We start from the raw sequence: 19,557 nt of genomic DNA on the forward strand, positions 1-19,557 counted from the left end.
AAGTGGGATAATTAATAGTCTATTCTGTTTTTTCCATGGGGAAAAGACATTTCATCTGACTAAGTAAAAGTAAAACTATTACAGTAAGTAAAATTACTATAAATGTATATTATTATTGATAATGTATCCAAAACTAAATACTCTCTAATAGCTTTGGCATCTAGTTCATGAAAATTATCAGCAGTAGTAACATGATTCAACTTTCTACGTGTCCAAAAAACTTTCCAAAACCTAAAGTTATGGATGCCCTGGAGAAGCAACTGACATCTTTGGCATCAATAAATGGCCCTATTTCTTTTAGTAATGTTCATATTAATTACATAATAATAAATTCCTGGAAAATGTAAACTTTAGGTAACATTGAGGTAGTTCATTTTATAAGTGGCACACATATAGTGTGCTAACATTACCAAAATATAGAAATTTCTAAAGAAAAGGGTTTTCACTCTTTGCACATCTATATAGTCACATGAGATACTAACAGGTTCAGATTTTTGATATATGTGTGTGTGATATTTACTATAAATTAATTTGTGTAATGTTAATCTAGAATTGAAAAAAGAAAGTCATTTTTGAAGACAATCTTAAAATTAGAATTTTTAAACAATGAGAAATGTGCAAAAGGAAATATATTTCAAAAAAATTATTTCCACAAATAGGAGAAAAGTGATGGCAGTCATTTAAGAGAGATGTTTTGTAGGAAAGTGGTCCTCAAGGTTGGATGCTAAGAATAAAGCATTAATAAGAGGATATCCCAATATGGCCAGTTTACTAACTACTTTATTGCCTTTAGTGCTTTGTCCTCAAATTCAGAATACCAAAATGAGAACCTTCCATACAAGTCTGTTAACCATTGGAAATATTGGGTACTGCCCACGAAGAATACGTGACAAAAGAGTATGCGACAAAAGAAATGTTTCATGGCCTGAAGCAAATCCCCTGTATTTCCTGCCTCATCTTAAATTATTCCTGCTTCTAAAATGGCAAGAGGTACAAACTATTATGTATGGAATAATCTACAAGGACATATTGTGCAGCACAGGGAATATAGCCAGTATTTTATAATAACTATAAATGAGGTATAACTTAAAATTGTGAATCACTATATTGTATACCTGTAACATACAATATTGTACATCAACTATACTTCAATAAAAATATATATAATTAGAAAAAATGAAAAATAAAAAAATAAAATGTCAGGAGTCACCAATGCAAGTTGTCATATTTTTTATGAAAACAAATAAAGGGAAAAGCCTCAACCATAGGGAAAATTAGAATATATATGAAGAAAAATTCTGTGCACCTGTAGCAGCAAAAGAAGAAGGGAAGTTTTGCATTTCATATGGTTTATTTCACATATCTGACATTCAATAAATATTGATTATATCATTTTGGTTTATTTAGTCCAAGACTGAAATACACTAACATAAATTAGGTATTCAGTACTTAGTTCCAATTATAAATGCTCACATTTTCTATAACTGGAAAAAAGCTGATACTGTAGCATACAGTATCATATCTGTAGCATACATTTGATTTTTGGTAAGCAAAAAATTAGATAAATTCCATAATAACAAAAATGTGCACGTGAAACTACATGCAAGGTATGAAACATGCTAAAAAATGTGTTGGAAATAGCAGCAATTCAAGCAATTTTAGAAAAACCAGGGAAAAAATTATGCATAAGAGAATTAACACTGTAAATTAGCACCATGAGACAGATTTTGTGGGGATAAAGAGAGAAGTGCAGCATAAAGAAACAGGGAGCCTGTTTATATAATTTAAATGAGGGGCATATATTTGGAGAAAACTCTAATTTGAAAAGATACATGCACCCCAATGTTCATAGAAGCACTATTTACGACAGCCAAGTCATGGAAGCAACCTAAGTGTCCATTGACAGATAAATGGATAAAGAAGATGTGGTACATATACACAATGGAATATTGCTCAGCTATAAAAAAGAATAAAATAATGCCATTTACAGCAACATGGATGGACCTAGAGATTATCATACTAAGTGAAGTAAGACAGAGAGAAAGACAAATATCATGTGGTATCTCTTATATGTGGAATCTAAAAAAAAAATAAAAAGATACAAATGAGCTTATTTACAAAACAGAAACAGACTCACAGGCATAGAACAAAAACTTACGGTTACCAAAGGGGAAAGGGTAGGGGGAGGGATAAATTAGGAGTTTGGGATTAACATTTACACACTTCTTTATATAAAATAGATAAACAACAAGATCCTACTGTATAGCACAGGAAACTATACTCAACATCTTATAATAACCTGTATTGGAAAAGAATCTGAGAAATAATATATTATATATATACATACATATACATACGTAATTCTTTCGTTTCATATATATAAAGCTGAATCACTTTGCTGTACACCAGAAACTAACACAACATTGTAAATCAACTATACTTCAATTAAAAAAAAGAAAATGTCAATTAGTACTGCCTATTCCACTAAATTTAGACTGAGGGTAAAAATCAGCAATGTGTTTAAAATCCAGAAAGTTGCAGTATGTTTGGAAAAGTTAAAGGACATAAAATAGTTTTTGAGGCTATGAGCTGTATCATAGATTTCCTCAGCACATATCCTTGACAAACTCCCAATTTTAGTCAAAGTTCATACTCTTAAAATACTTTCTCCTTACACTTGGGATGCTTGAAACAATATTATATGTCTATTACTTCTTGATACACTAACTTGTTTTTCATATTTATATTTTAAATGTACTTTAATTAAACTCTTCCTGGGTTCAAAAGCCCATTAGAGTGTTTTTATTTTAAAAACTAAGTAGCAAATTTACTCAGCACTTAGTACTTCTGAGTTCTAACACCTGTAAAGCCACTGGTTCTTCAACTAATAGTGACGTAAATATTCTAATAGAGTAAAGTCAATAGCTTTTTAATATTAAGAAGATTTTAAAATGCTTAAAAGTTACTGGTGATTAAGATTTTAGACCACAGTGATTCTCAGCATACAAATTAATTCTGGTATCTATTTTTAACATCAGTGTTTTCTTAAGAATTATTATCTTTTGAATGATTTAAAGTGGTAGGCAGCAAATTACATTTAAGAAGTTCAAGCCTAAAATGACACAAACATGTAATTAATTTCTCTACAAATGTCTCTAAATGAAGTCACTTGTTTTAATACAGATATGTGTAGTAAGAATGTTACAGGGCAAGTATGCGGCACATGATAAATGTAGTCATGAAAGAAAACAATTTTTAATTTAGTAGACCCTATCAATCTAGAAAGCCTATGAATATTTACTATTAATTCAGTATGCTGCAAAATAGATAAAAGAGTGAGAGTACATAAAAGAGATGAGCATCATATAATAAAATTCTTACCATAAGAGTATCAAAATCTATTACAATGTCCACGATTCCATAACTACATTTGAAATTATGAGTTTAAAGTGAGTTTCACATTTCTAGGGAGAATATTAAAAACTTACTTTCCTTTATAAAATATACATTAAAATATTGAAAAACTGTTGGGATATGATCAAGGTCTTTATTCTGACAGCAAAACCATTTTAAAAACTTAAGATGTGATAAGAAGTACCATTAGTGCTATAGAAAGTTTTTGTGTATATTCCTGGCCAGAACATTCTACTGTTTCATATAAATGTATGTTCTTAAGGTTATGAAATTCCACCTTTTGCCTTTCATCATCACAGTTACTTTAACTTACTTTCACCATCTCTTAGAATCTTCTAGTAATTTAGCACAGATCAATATGCATTCATAGATTGTCTAGTCTGTTTAAAGCAAATGTAATACACACATGACTCCAAGGAGTATACAGTCTAGTACTGGAAGCAGACCAATGAAAAAATAACTTCCAAATAACAAGGAAAATGTTGTAACGAAGATTTGGGGGGCAGGCACACAGGAAAACCAGCAGTGGGATTCCCTATATCAACCTAGTATGGTATCTCAGGAAAGGCTCTACGATGGCAAAGTTATAATAGTAGTAACAAATAGATGATAGGTATATAGACAGATGATGGGCAGATAGGCAGACAGAACTCAAGACTCACGGACAAAGAAAGTTACAAAAATTATAGTCAACTCAACTTGAAACATGAGATTGTAGAAAGCTCCTCACCAAAAATTCCAGTGAGATTCATTATTCCAATCACATTATTGGTCATTCCTTTGGTGGTCTCTTCACTACCACCTCCGGGCTTTTATATTTCACTCCCAGCCTTTTTTCACCAAGGTTCCGCAAGAGAATTAAAACCTAATATCCTGACAACCATTGTATATCATAAAACTTCTCTCTTATGCATTTCAAGTGAAACTAGCTATGTAGCATCTATGGGAAAATTGAGAAATTAATCACTAAAATCATTTTCTATAGGACTTCATTCTTTCCTAGAACCCTAGTGGAGAATGGCTACTTAACCCAAATAATGAATTTTTATATTTCAATATTCTTACTTGAAACTTAAATCCTCTATGCAGTTTTATATTTTATTACTATAAAAATTTCCATAATATTTCCTCAAATTGGTTTTTGATTAAATATAAAAGGTATATGTCAAAAGATACATAAGGCATTATGTATATGTATCTTCATTTTTGAAGAAGAACTCACAGAAAATTAGAATTAGACATTTAGAGGCAATCTCGTTCACTGATGCACTTGTATATATTCCACCCAGCTTGTGATAATATTTGATAGCGAATTTTAAAATAAGTAATTAGGAAGTTGCCTTAATGCTGCTCTCAAATATACCTAGATTTTGACATGTTAGCACCTAGAAAAGATGACCATTTTCTTATTAATTGCATAATGCCGATAATTTAATTTATAGAAATACAGTGTTCTTTCTTCCTAAGGACTCAGCAGAGCTGTTTTCATGTTGAATAGAAAAATGTTTATGTAAGCATTTTTACTTTTTGTGAATAGTCATTTTTGAGGAAAACTGGTTGCTCCACCTTAACTTAGTCTTTCTCCAATCATTTCTCTCTGATTATCTAAATAGCCAATTTTACTTATCTTCCTTTTTGACAGCCAATGAATTGTACCTTTTGTATAATTATGTTTTCCAAAGAAACAATCCTTTTCATAACACTGATTACTTGATATTCATGTCAAAAAAAGATAGTCAAAGTATCCAGTCTATATTATTAATAAAATTTGAAAATATTAAATTAAGATGAAAAAGATATGGCAGGGCTCCAGTGGTCCCAATTTTAATTTACCATTTGAAAACATTAATTTGCATCCAATAGCATAAATTTCCAACATGCATGTAAAATAATATTTCAATTCTCCATGAAAGTATTTCATGAAATAAGGCATGAAAAGACAAATTTTTGCCTGTGAAAATGAGTTAGGCTGGTACAAATAAAATATAAATAGGAAACTCTCACAGCTTTGCACAATCTGGGCTTTGTTATTTGTTGCATACACTTTAGCAACAACTACTAGTACATTGGTTGATAAGATTCACTATATTTCTTGGTTGATCAAATGACCATGTGTCTTTTAATCCAAAAAATAATCATAATAATCCTTTGTATATTGTCCTTGCTCTATTATGCTAAGTAAAATGACAATTGACCCTGAAAGCACGGAGAAAGACGAACTATAGTCCTTGAGGAACTCAGAGATAACAATTAAAACAAACAATTCTCTTTTTTAAAACGTACTGGAAAATAAATGAACATTTACCTGTTGTTTAAGAGAAATATGTCTCATTCGTATTTCTTTTCTGTTGAATAGGCATTTTACTTAATATTGTAGGTTTTTAAAATGTTTATATGCCATCTTCTAATATAATCTAGAAATATACTTTGTTCTGTGGTTAAAACCTAGTTCACATGTTGAGCAGGAAAAACAAGACCTCATAATCATATATTACCTTTTTCAATATGCATCCTTTTCGACTCATGTCCCATGTCATGACCAGCCAAATCTCCCTCTTTGGGCCCAGGGAGTACGTTTGGTGATAAACCCATCAGCATCTGGTTCATGGACAAACCATTCTGATGGACAGCTGTCAAGTCAGAAACAAAAGAAAAAAGACTAAAACACCATAATACAAAATATTCAAATAACTTATTTAAACTCTTTTGGACTCAGAAATAAATATAATATCATGGTCTAACTGTAAAATTATAATCTATCTCTAAGTTGAACACTGTGAGAACTGATAACTATGATAATTTTTGAGAACAAGCAGAAATATATTGAAAATGAAACTGTTTTATCTTATTTTTATTTCACATAAAATATGTATATTTTCTCATGTCTGGAATACTTTTGAATGGCCATACCCCTATAACCATTACCAATGAAATATTCAAGCTTTATCTAGTGTATCACATTCTCTCCTTAGCATATAACCTTCCTTAACTCTGCAAAAACTGCAACCTTAACATTAGAACACTCTTTAACACTATAAAGTTAAAACATAATTTTAAAAAAATCTAGTGGCATGAGAGGGCAAATAGAGTTTTCAACAAGTTAAGGCATTGAAATAGCTGTTTCAATAGTCCTATTCTATTCTAGTCAATAAAACACGAAGTTTCACAGATATCAAAGTACTTCTTTAAAAATTGGGATTTGAACTCAAATTTAAAAATAAAAGAGCCCAATTAATACCTATTAAATGGTTGAATGATTAAAAACAGTAATTTCTTTCTTGAACTATTAAGAGTAACCTGTCACCACTGAAACGATAAAGCAGATGATCAAATACCCTTATGATCACAATCCAGTCAATAAACTTCTTAATAAATTGCCCATGAAAATCTTGGTTTTGTGCAAAAATTTTGAAGAAAAATCATTCCATAAAATCTTACTTTCACTGCAAAAAATATAGTTTTAAAATATGTATAGAATAATGTATAAGACTATGTTAGGAATTACCATTTGGAAATCACCATAGTAATAATTGTTTCAGGGAAGAAACTTCAATGAACAATTATGAAAGTAGTGAAGTGAAAGTTTGATGAATAGAACATTTACATAATGTTAAGATAGCTCCTCACAAGATACTTATTATCTACAAAGGTTAAAAACAATTTAAAAAGGAACTTTGCAGGAGAGAAATCTAGAAGTCAGTCACTACCTCAGCCAAGTGATGGTTATCACAAGTATTGGCAAAATATCATATATCTTCTGAAATCATGCACTGAGAAGGACACACTATCATGTCTGTGTCATTCCTGCCAAAAATACATAACTTAAGTCAAATTATGAGAAAACATCAAAAAATTCCAACCTGAGGGACATTCTACAAAATAAATGGTATGTATTCTCCAAAAATGTCAAGGTACTGAAAGATATAAAAGATTAAGGAACCGTTTCAGATTTAAAAGGATTAAGGGCATATGACAAGTAATTTCACCATGTGATCCAGGATGGGATTTTGGACCATGAAAGAAAAATCTCTTATTATTAAAAATATTAGTGAGGAAAAAAAAGGAAAAAATAATAGTGGGAAAGCTGGTGAAATTTGAATAAGGTGTGCAGCTTAGAGAATAGTACGATAATAGTCTTAATTTCCTGATTTTAATCACTATTCTATGGTTATGTAAGGGAAATTCCTTGTTTGTAGAAAATAAACAATGGAGTATTTGAGGTAAAGAAGCACAATGTCTGTGATAAAGACAATAAGGTGGCATTAGGCCTTTATCAGGTATATCTTTCAGAAAGATCAACTGATTGAGTGAAACTGGATGATAAATATTTAAGAATTTTAAATTATTTTTGAAATTTTTATGTTAGTCTAAAGTTAAAAATAAATATGCATACATTTGCACATGTATGTGTGTATATGCATATATGTGTACACGTGTGTGTACATGTGTCAATATTTCCATTTGGACAATTATGGTAGTCCATGCATGTGAAAGTAATTACTTTGTTTCTATCAAGAATTTTAAAATATGATTAGTAAAAAAAATAATATATATAAAAACTCTCAAATCTTCCCCTATTTGTCTGTATTTCCGATTAAAAGTATTATGAAAAAAATATAATTTTCTTTTCTAGAACAGCTCCTTTCCAATGAGACCTTAAAAAGCATTAGACATGAAACCAAATAGTCATCATTAAATTTCTGATTCTAGCGACAGCATGGCACAAAGGCATACTGAAAATATTTTATTTGAAAAATGCTTGGAAGTAGTGTGAACTGAGGTTTACCAGCCCCAGAAATACAATTGATTTGGCAATGATTATCAAGTGCTATATCCGTTTTTATTAATAAACAGTAACAATCATCTCTTACAAACTTAGGGAAATATGTTATAAACAGGCTAAATAAAGTATACATATTTAGAATTACGTTGAATTGTATGTAATTGTCAATGATTGACAATTTTAAAAATAATTTTATTACATACAATTTGACCAATATTTACGTTATCTGCCTCCACAGTATCTATACTGAGGATATGCAAACTTTCCTTTATAGCTTATAAAGACACTTTCTAGGAGATGCTTTTTCCTATTATGAAGATATTCTCAACAACCAAATAACTTCAATAAATTTTGTGTAATTCGATGAAGTTTATGCTATAAGCATGATTTCCTAAAATAATAACTAAAGCCTGTAAACAATACAGTAAGTATTGGTTTTAGCAACCAAGGTAGTCACTGTTAATATGCTCATTTTATTGGTAAACAATATTAGATTCTTGTACATACACAAAATAACCAGTTAATTGAATGGTGTATTAACTTTACTCTTAATTTTCTTGGCCATGAGGACCAGGATTGAATATCTGAAAATGTGATCATGAAATAAAATATAACCTTACTTTTTAGAATTTAATAATAATAACATGTGATGATAATATGCATTATTGACTGTTACTAATTCAAATCCTAAAATTTAACCAATTTCACACTCTTCAATCTATTGATCTTCTGAATGACTACAAAATGTTTTAAAAATCAGTTATTTGGAATTCTGTTTCTTTTACTCCTCTTTGTGGATGTCTTTGTCAATGCAAGGATGAAGTTTAAAAATTAGTGAATTTTTAAAAATGGCAGGGATGGGATTGAAGGAACGAAGAGGAATAAACCATAAACAGTATACTTGGATGCTAGGTATTTGAGAGTTGGAGATGTTTACCTCAGAAACTAATCTAGAAGGTTACTTACTTTCTCTGTTTCATAGCTCAAATCTTTATGTGTGGCATCAAAGAGGGAGTTTATATCAGAACCTGTTTATGTAGAACCATACCTCATGATATTGCAAACTGGGAAACATAATTTTGAGAGACGGCTATTGCTACAAAGCATCAGAACATGATACATCTGAGATCTATTTGGAATGAGGGCATTTTGATTAGAAAAGCCAGCTGCACCTACTAAAATTTAAAATGGTGACAAGTGGAAGTATGACACCTACGGATTCTGTCCGAGGAGCTCTCAGTCCGCGCTGGGGAGCTGGACACGCTGCTGCTGCGGTGTGATGATGGGTGGCTGCCAGGCCTTCGGCCCTCCTCCAGGGAGGGGGCAGGCGAGGGGCTGTCGGGAACACGCTCCTACACCACCATGGTTGGGGGGTGACGAGGGGGAGAAAAGAGGTAAATACATTGGACCTTTGCTTAAGGAATGTTGATTTTTCTTAATTCTATAGATACGTGAAGACAAACACATTTTTTCAACAACATTTAACTGGATTAAAAGACACCTTTTATCTTGAGGAAAGTCAAAGTAAGGAAAGACTAGAAAGGAAAATGGTTCTATAGGTGAACATCGCTGTAGTAATGGCAAATGTCAACCCCTTCTTTGAATAAAAAGAGAGATCAAAAAAGACATCCAGTTTAGAACCATTAGACAGCAAAGAATTAACAGAACAAAGCAGGTTTTAATTGTAGACAATTATCAATTAAAAAAATCTTTAAATAAATTACATTGCTTCAGCAAGTGTCTAGGATCATTTAACACACAGATTATCACCATGACATCATAATAATAATACCGGAGGCATTGTTAACACCTATTTCATTATGGGGCTGCTCTGGATATACCTAGACAGTCACATTTTAAGGCATCATGGAAATCTATTATTATTTAACATTTGAATAATTTTCTTTGATTCTAATAACTTTCAGGCTCCTAGCTCCAATGCAACCACACAAATATATTAGGGAAAATTCATGAAATATGTATTAGTTGTATCACAGGGAAACCTGGTATCATGTTTCCTGATACTGTTCTATGTTAACACTCAGGTCCCACTCCATACCTTCCCCTTTAAGTCTTGCACCTTCCCTATGAGACCAATGTGCAAATGTATTGTATAACTGTCTCCAATGAGCTATTATAGAGTTACTGATTAAGAAATACGATACTCATTTGTTAACATTTTCTTCGAGCAACAAGATGTTTATACCTTCAGCTATCAACACACACAGGTCTTGAAGAACAGTCTTTTCAATAATTCATAAATATTTGGAAGTGTACAAGTAAACTGATACATGATACATAATAAATAATAAGTAAATTATTCCTGATTAGAGTGCAAAGATGCAAATATGGAAAAAAGCAGACTTTTTAAAAGAAAAAAGTTCTAAAATGGAATCGGCCTGTAGGAGGCTGTTTTCAAAATATCAAAGGCTAATGTAATATGGAAAACAGACAAGGCTTTGTACTAACAGAGAAAGAGGGTAATGTGTGTCTTCAATCTCAAAGGTTCCTTTAAGCCTTGTGATGGGTTGCAATTCTACTTTGAATTAGAATCACCTGGGAAGTTCTTCAACATGCCTATGCCTGGGATTTACTCCCCAAGATTCTGGCTTACTGAGGGTCATGAGTTGAATTGTGTCGCTCCAAAAATGATTGAAGTCCTGACCCCCAATACCTATGAATGTGAGCATTTGGAAATAGGGTCTTTGCAGATGAAATTAGTTACAATGAGGTCATATTAAAGTAGGGTGGGCTCTTCATCCAACATGACAGATGTCTTCACAAGAGGACATTGTGAAGATATGGGGAAAATGTGAAAGATGGAAAAATTGTGAAGAGGGAAAAATGTCATATGAAGATGAGGTACAGATGTGAGCTCTGCAGCTGCAAGCCAAGGATTGCCAAGTATTGCGGGCCACCATCAGAAACTACGGAGACGCAAGGAAGGATTCTACCTAGAATTTCAGAGGGAGCATGGCACTGCTGACATCTTGCTTTTGACTCCAGAAACGTGAGGGTATAAATTTCTGTTGTTTTAAGCCACCCAGTTTGTTGTACTTTCTTACAGCAGCCTTATACACTGAGTCTGAAGGGGGGCCCAGAAGCCAGTATTTTTTAATGCTCTCCAGGCGATTTTAACGTATATCCAAGACTGAGCACCACTTGTTTCATACCCTTTTAATTTTTCAGTCCTACACGTTGTCAATAAACATCTTCAACAGAGGTTTCATTCTTGAGGATCATGACAAGTAAAATGAAAGTAACCCCCAGGATAGCCAAGCCCTCTTCCAAAAGCCATACATAAAACTGTTTCTCAATATATATTCCATAGAATAAAAAATAGTCCCATAAGGAACTTTACACAAATAATTTGCCAGGTCAAACAATATTGTACCAGAAGGAAAAAAGAAAAAAAGAGTCAACTAAATTCTACTCTCAAAAGTTGCAAGACGTATTTTTAAACTCTATGTCTCAACATGCAAAATGAACACAATATTAGTTATTTTTTCCACAATAAATAAATCAAACAAGCTATGCTTCTAAATGGTCTAAGTTCTTTAGTTCACATGGCAAACAAATGACCTACATTTCTGAAAAACAAAAAGCACATATACGATTTAAAAGAGCGGAGAATCCACATCTGGATGCCAAAAGTTGCTTCCTATCTTCTAATTATAATTTAAAAGCAGCTGGGATTATAAATCTTTCTTCTTAACATTCACCCCTACCTTAAGCTATGAAGCCGCTTCAAACTGTACATTTATTATGTGTTCAGTTTGATGAGTTTTGTCGAGATCTAGACTGTTTCCATAACCCCAGAAAGATTTCTCATGCCCCTTCCCAGCCTATTCCTCCCATCCCCAGAAGCAACAGCTTTCTGAATTCTATCACCAGGGAGTAGTTTGGCTGGTTCTAGAATTTCATAAAAATGGACTCATATAGTACATATTTTTTATGTCTGGTTTTTTTTACACAACAAAATGTTTTTTAGATTCATTCAGGTTATCGCATGTATTAATAGTTTACCTTTTTTACTTTTTAATATATTCAATTGCACAAATATCCCACAATTTTTAATTTAAAAATAAGGCAATAAAGTTCACATCAAGTCCTTGCAATCACAAATCAAAGGATAATCTTGGCTTCTGTGCAGCATTCAAAGGCTGGAGTTTGTATCATTTTTGGAATATCTGTGCGTTTATTATAGAGTATGGATTTATAAAACTGTATAGAACTCCTTTTAGTCTGTATAAATGTATTAATAAGCCATGCTATAGTTAACTGCATATATGACCAGATATACACGATATAGAGGCTAACCTTGATTTCTCGAAATTCTGATACAGAGGTACATAAGTTTGCTAAGCTTTAAAGCTAATTCCTAATACATCTAACTCTTAACCCTTGGATTATGCAGAAACACATGGTTTATATTTAGGAAACAACATTATTATATTTTTATATAAATAAAATTTTCTAAATTAGCCATTCTATTTTCTCCAAAAGTTCACTCAATGTTTATCCATCAATACATTTTAATATTCCTCTTAATAATTATGTAAGTGATCATATTTTCAGTGGCATGTGTTTAGCCAAATAGAGGTAAAGTGCAATCTTGAAATAAATCAATCCCTCTAAAATCATTTTGCAAGTCTGAGTTTCCTGTCATAATAGATTTCTCAGTGGCACTAATGGAAAGCATGAAAAACTGATTTTTTCCTGAGATATTTAACTCATAAAATACGTAAATATTTAATGCACAAAACTCTAGTAACAATGACTGTGCCATTGAACAATTATTTATTTATTTTCCACATAAGTATAACAATTTTTTCATTAGTCAATTTTATTTAACTGTAAAAGTTTTCCTGGGTGATTCTTTTCATTCATGCATTATTCACTTTTTCACTTGTACATTCATAACACTCTAAAGGTCACATAATAAACTAAGTCAAAAATAAGCTAGATTAAAATCTTAAATCATAATTTAAGGCTTAGGAAACATAGGTGAAATTATAGTATTTATTTTAGCTTTAGCTTATTTTTACTTTAATTATATTTTTTGTCTAAGAACAAAGGATACAGACAATATTTAATACTTTTACTTAAAGAAATATTTTAATTTATGCAAATTTTTATGCTTTAAAAGCTTAAGTATTCAATTGAAACTTTCTATAAACTGAGACACAACATATTCAGTCATTTCACTTAATGTATAATTTCAATCTTTGGAACATGATGTATTGTTCTTTGAAGAATTTCATTAAAGTAAAATCCATTGAGCAAGTAAGATTTGAATACACTGTTGCACAATAAATTAATTTATTTCAACAGCTTAATTCTTTTATCATATTTATATGCTTGCCTTTCCAGAGTATGCTATAAGATGTAGAATAATGGAGACAGTAAAGAATTGCTTAGGAGAGAATCTCATAATTACTACTGAAACAAAATAGATAATGAGTTTTATTCAGACATAATAAGAAAGAAGCAGTTCAATGTCTATAGGGAAACTATGTAAACTGGATTTATCATTTCATTTGTGTGAGACCCTTTAACCTCCAAGATGGCCCTGAAGTAGGACAAAGAGGAAGAATATTTAATTTAATACTTCAACACACTGCTTTATAGTCCTGCATCATAACTCCACCAATCAATAAAACACAATCTTTTGCAGTGTTCCATCTTTATAAAACTAGCCACAATAATAAATGAAAATGTAAGAGGAATACACTGTCACTGAAAAAAAAAAGGTCATACTAATAAACTAATGGTATCAGAATAACAATAAAGGAAAAGCTGCATTTATTGCCTCTGGGTAGAACAAGAAGTATTGGTCTCTACCACAATTCAGAATCAAAGGTGGAATTTAAAACAATGAATTCTAAAATTCTAAAATAAAAAGGAGTTTGGGATTAACATATACACACTACTGTATATAAAATAGATGACCAACAAGGACCTACTATATAGCACAGGGAACCATACTCAATATTTTGTAATAACCTATAAGGAAAAAGAATCTGAAAAAGAATATATGCACATATATATAGCTGAATATATACATATATACATATATAGCTGAATCACTTTGCTGTACAACCGAAGCTAACACAACATTGTAAATCAACTGTACTTCAATAAAAAAATAAATTAAATAAAACGTATAAAATGTTCAGTATTACACACATGTGATTAACTAAACATTAAAAAATGCATTGTGTCTGCTGCCTCATCTCCACCACAAAATGCATTATATTTTATCAACTTAAAATATTTTCTTAGAGTAAGATTAAATAATCACAACTCATTCTCTAAGTGGGTTATTTCATTTAGCTTTACTTTATATTGCTCTCTTTAATTATCTTCATTTTCATCTCTTTATCAGTTAGCAATTCCCTTATTGAGTACGTTATAGAAGTGGGGAGAAGATATTCTAATGTTAAATTTATCTTAATACAACTTTTACCTTACGAAATTGAAGTTGACTAGCACTTTATAAAACCTAAACTCCTGAGCTTTAACACAACTCAGACTTCAATTCATTCGTTCCGAGAATATTTACTAAACACTTAATATACGCCAATGTTCTAGGCTCTGGTTACATGTAAGTAAACAAAACTGACAAAACTCCTTTCCCTCATGGAGCATATATCATCAGCTAGTAAATACTGTTAGTGAAATCCAGAATCATACACACTGATTGTGACATCCATATTCTCTCATTCTGGAAAAATGAACAGAAAGGATAAATAATAGGATTGGGATTCTGGGTTCAGGAAAATGTTAAAAAGTACTTCTGGAAGACATAAACAAACCTAATATACTTGCATCTGGTAGAAGATCTGGTAGCCGCCATCAAAACGCCTTAGCTCGGAGTTCTAAATTGAGGCTTCAAGGGATATTTACATAGCTCTTTTTATTTGTTTTGACGATGATACTCAAGAAATGCTCAATTTTGCTAAATGGGGAAGTGGTAAGACCCATGAGTGTAATCATAAACAACCTCATTTTATTCTCCTACTGTCTCTTCAAACTTATTCAGTGTTGGTAGGGAATTATATTTTTCCCACATCTGTATGAAAATTCAGGCAGGCTAGTAACTTTCCAGATTCTTATTTGGTAATATAAACTCCTACAGTTACTTTGAGCAACAAAAGGCAGTCTTGACTCAGAAGTTATACCTCAGGCTTATGTAATAATAAATACTATTATCTTAATTAAAAGAGAAGTCCCTCCTTTCCTATAGTCAAGTAGGTAGAATAGAGGGAGGAGAGCAAGGAAGAAATGTAAGTTCTGATTTGGCCAGCATTGCCATCAATTGGCATCACTCTGTTCATGCCAAATGTTTAAAGCCAACTTTTTATCTAGTTAAGGCACTGTGTATGTTCTAAGTGGCCGCCACCTCTATGAACTGTTTACAGTTCCTTGATGGGTCTAATTTGTCTCTGTGCTCCTCTGCCCTCTGAATTTCTGGCATAAGTGCATCTGGATGCTTGATTCAAGTTGACCTGGGGGCAAGAGTACTTCATAGATGGTGGTGTATGCTTTCACTGGAAGTGCATAATGTCTTCTTGGTTGCATTTTATGATGCCAGCCACCACTGATAATCATAGCCCAGATTCACCGCTTCATTAGGACTTGCAATTTGATGAATTCGAAATATATCATTCCATACTCATTTATTTGCAAGAAGATTTCTATGAACAGAAAGTATCTCTCGTGCATTATTGTGTTATCCTGAGGGACAGTCTGTATGGGAAAGGCAGGAAAATGCTTGATTCCACCCCTTCATCCTTTATTTAAACCCTTATTTGTCCTTTAAAAGAATCAATTCCCTAGAATTCTCCAAAGGAGAATTATATTTAGTATTATTATGAACTCATGGATCTAAATATGTCTTATATTTCAATACACTGATGTATGGCATCCTTAGTGGTAGTTGTGTTTTAATACTTCCTTTTTCTTGTTAGCATTCTCTTTTCATATTTAATATCAATACCCAAATAAACATTAAGAGAGCAGACTTAACTGTTTCTCTAAACCCAAGTAAAATCTGGACGAAATAGTTTTTTTGCAAAAAAAAAAAAAAAATGTTTAAAAGTGATGCACACATCTAGAGTTATTTATGGTTGTCCCAAGATAAACTATTCTGTACCCCAAAGCAAACATGAGGTAAATGACATTGCTGTAAGATTTTTTAACCTACTTCAAGAATCCGGTTACTCTGGTTCTAGTTTTTATAATCTTTAAACATTCTGAACTTCACGCAAGTAAAGTCCTATTTACTGATTGATATAGTATTTTAGGGACCTGTTTTGAAAAAAAAGTATTAGAGAATGGAAAATGTATACATTGTATTTAAATTTTTTTTCAGTGTTTAATTCTTTAAATGAGAATGTCATAAACAATCTCTATTTCCCTCTCTCTCTCTCTCTCTCACGCACACACACACACACACACACACACACACAAAACAGCAGATTGGCAGAGAAAATTAACAAATTTAAGTCATATTCCCTGTTCTCAGAAAAACGCTGTAATGTGGCATGTGAGGAAAGATTATTCAGTGATGTAGAATAATTTGAATGTTGCCACATTTCTCAAAAACAATTCCATATTATCACTAAAGAAAAGTGAAATCTGGAAAAAAAATGCATTTAAAAGTCTGCTTTGTATACTACTGAACTAGCAAACCCACCAAAAGCGAAATACACTACTTTTGTTAGGTGAAAAGGGTTGAACACGCAAAAGAGAGTGACAGAGACAGAGAGAGAGGTCTTTCTATATAATTGCAACTATATTTCAAAAGCCTGACACAGATTCCCTATAAAATTCTAGAACTTATTTTTAAACAGATGATTGTGAATACTTGGGGGGAAAATAAACCAATGATATGATGAAGATAATGTCACTGTAGAAAGACTTCTAATGATTTTATAAATACTAATTTACTCATTATGACAACCTGATGAGGTAGTAATGATATAATCCCCATTGTACGGAAAAGGAAACAAAGGCAGGGATATTAAGTGACTTTTACAAGGTCATAAGACTAGGAGATGGCAGAGCTGGAATATAAACCCAGGAAGTCTTCCTCCAGAATCCATGTTTTAAACCATTAAAATATGTTGCCTTTCTTCTTTTTAATTTTCTTTTTATTTCAGAAAGAACCATTTTTTAAAAATCCTTATGATATCATTGTGAATTTATTAAATAAAAGTGAGAAAAATATTGATTCATTCAGGGGGATTTGGGGTTACTTGATGAATGATTCCCAAAGAGAATCAATTAGTAGAACATTTCAGCCTATTAGGAAATCTCTAATGACAAGAGGAATTGATCTCTTGATTTATACTGTTTATTTTCCTCAGTGATTTAAGGTAATATAAAGTAATACATCCTTTTACAATTTGGAAATGATACAAAGATGGTATAAATAGCTAATATGATAGTTTGGAGTATTAACACTCAAGAATCTCTAAAGAGCCTAAATCAATAGACTGGAAAATAAAAAAATTAATATGGATAAATGCAAATCCCTAATACAAGTAAAAGATAAAGAATTGGCTTAGTAGAATTTCATGTCAAAAATGCATGAGATTTACCGAGTCACACATTCAACTAGCAAAAATAGTTATAAACTATGACTAAATTTATAAACTATTGTCCAAACTGAGGTTTATGTTAGTTCTGGTCTCTTCACTGGTGGGTTCACTTCTAGAGTTATATGCAGGAGAGGGGTAGTGAGGATGGGGCTTATTTAAGACAAGGAAGGTCAACCAAGAGGCTTGATGAAAAATTGTCAGAAGAAATTAGAATATTTGGTCTGGAAAAAAGAAACACCACAGGTACTGTAGCAGAGGACTTAAATATTTAAATGGTTAGACCGCAGAAGAATTAGTAGACATTTTTCCAAGAAAATAAAGTTAAAGTAGAAGCTATTGAGATGAAAATGAATACCTTCATCACTCTTAAATTTGGCGAAAATAGAATAGGCCTTCTATAAAATAGATATATAAAATGGGTAGAGAGGATGCAGGAATGATTTCTCCACCATGGAGGGAGCTGGATTACAAAACATCTAACATCCCAAGCCTATGACTCTTCATGTTCTATGAATATTAAACAGTAAAAGTATATGGGTTTCACTGATGCATAATAGACTAATACAGAACATCTAATGATTTAATATAATCTTAGACATTTAGCTATTAGGGATTTAAGGTAGAATTATTATTGTGTAAACAGTATATGTCCTTTTCCTCCCTCCTCAGAGTTATCTTACTAAAATATTTACAGTAGTCCAAGACAATCAACCAGAGAAAATCTAAATTCAGTACTTGAGCAGACTCTGTCATGGAGGCTTGCATTTAAAGCAAATAACAATGTCATAGTGGTACTGTCCTCACCCATATAATTTTCTTTTCCTCAATGCTTTTAATTTCTTTTCCTTTCAAATGCCAAATCCTATGGCTCTATGGTGCTTGAGAGTTTAGTCTGTGCTGCTTCCATTAACCACAGCCTAAGATTCACATGGGTTTGAGTTAATCAGAACTCAAGGATCAGCAATTTTTTTCTGTAAAGAGCCAGCTAGCAAATATTTTATTCAACACTGCCTTTGTATTTGAAAGTAGCCATAGACATTATGTAAATTAGAGTGTGGCTAAGTTCCAAAAAAATTTATTTATGGGCACTAAAATTTGAATTCCATATAATTTTCATGTGTCATGAAAGATTATTCTTCTTTTGATTTTTTTTTCCAACCAGTTAAAAATGTAAAATCATTCTTAATTCACAGTCCATACAAAAACTGACAGCAGCGTAGGTTTTACCCAAGTTCAGCAGCTTGCAGACCCTGCTCTACTGCTTGAACTGGTAGGTACATTTTCATAAATAGGTTTATAAGAAAATCATTGGAGTTCCTTTAGTTCATAGAAATAGATAACAAAAAAATTTTTTAAGCTTGTGACTCTGAGAGCTATGGTTTTGCTTTTCTTCTGTCCTACAAATTCTTTTTGCTATTCTCATTTGGGTTGAGTTTTAATTTTAATTCTTGTCATTACTGTCAAAAAATGTAAATAGCACATTCCCGCATATGGACGATCCCTCAAAACCTATTTTCTCTGGTTTTATCATTTCTTCCAGTGGGGGTAAATCTTCTTTGGTATTTAACATTTCACTTTTAATTGGCCTTCATACTTAGAATCTTTTCAGGCAAACAAACTTGTAGGCTCTATTCTAATTACCCACTTGGGTCCCATACTCTTTAACGTGACATAAGAGTCAACCATTTTCTTTGGGGAAAATAAAAATTTCCCCTAAATTAAGTTTAATTAATATGTATCATGTGAGTTTAC

The 19,557-nt window shown here is 31.9% G+C and overlaps 1 protein-coding gene across 1 annotated transcript in view; it reads right to left on the minus strand.

Annotated features, from left to right (window-relative positions):
* Window positions 1-19,557, minus strand: part of DACH1 (dachshund family transcription factor 1) — a 412,059-nt gene that overhangs the window by 109,539 nt on the left and 282,963 nt on the right. Inside the window, exons 5-6 of the mRNA XM_068526491.1 lie at window positions 9,414-9,549; window positions 5,910-6,044 (exon numbers count right to left, since the gene is read on the minus strand). Coding sequence (XP_068382592.1) covers window positions 5,910-6,044; window positions 9,414-9,549 — 271 coding nt within the window. The remainder of the gene's footprint in view (window positions 1-5,909; window positions 6,045-9,413; window positions 9,550-19,557) is intronic.

The sequence above is a fragment of the Eschrichtius robustus genome, chromosome 18, assembly GCF_028021215.1.
Source record: "Eschrichtius robustus isolate mEscRob2 chromosome 18, mEscRob2.pri, whole genome shotgun sequence".
NCBI lineage: Eukaryota > Metazoa > Chordata > Mammalia > Artiodactyla > Eschrichtiidae > Eschrichtius > Eschrichtius robustus.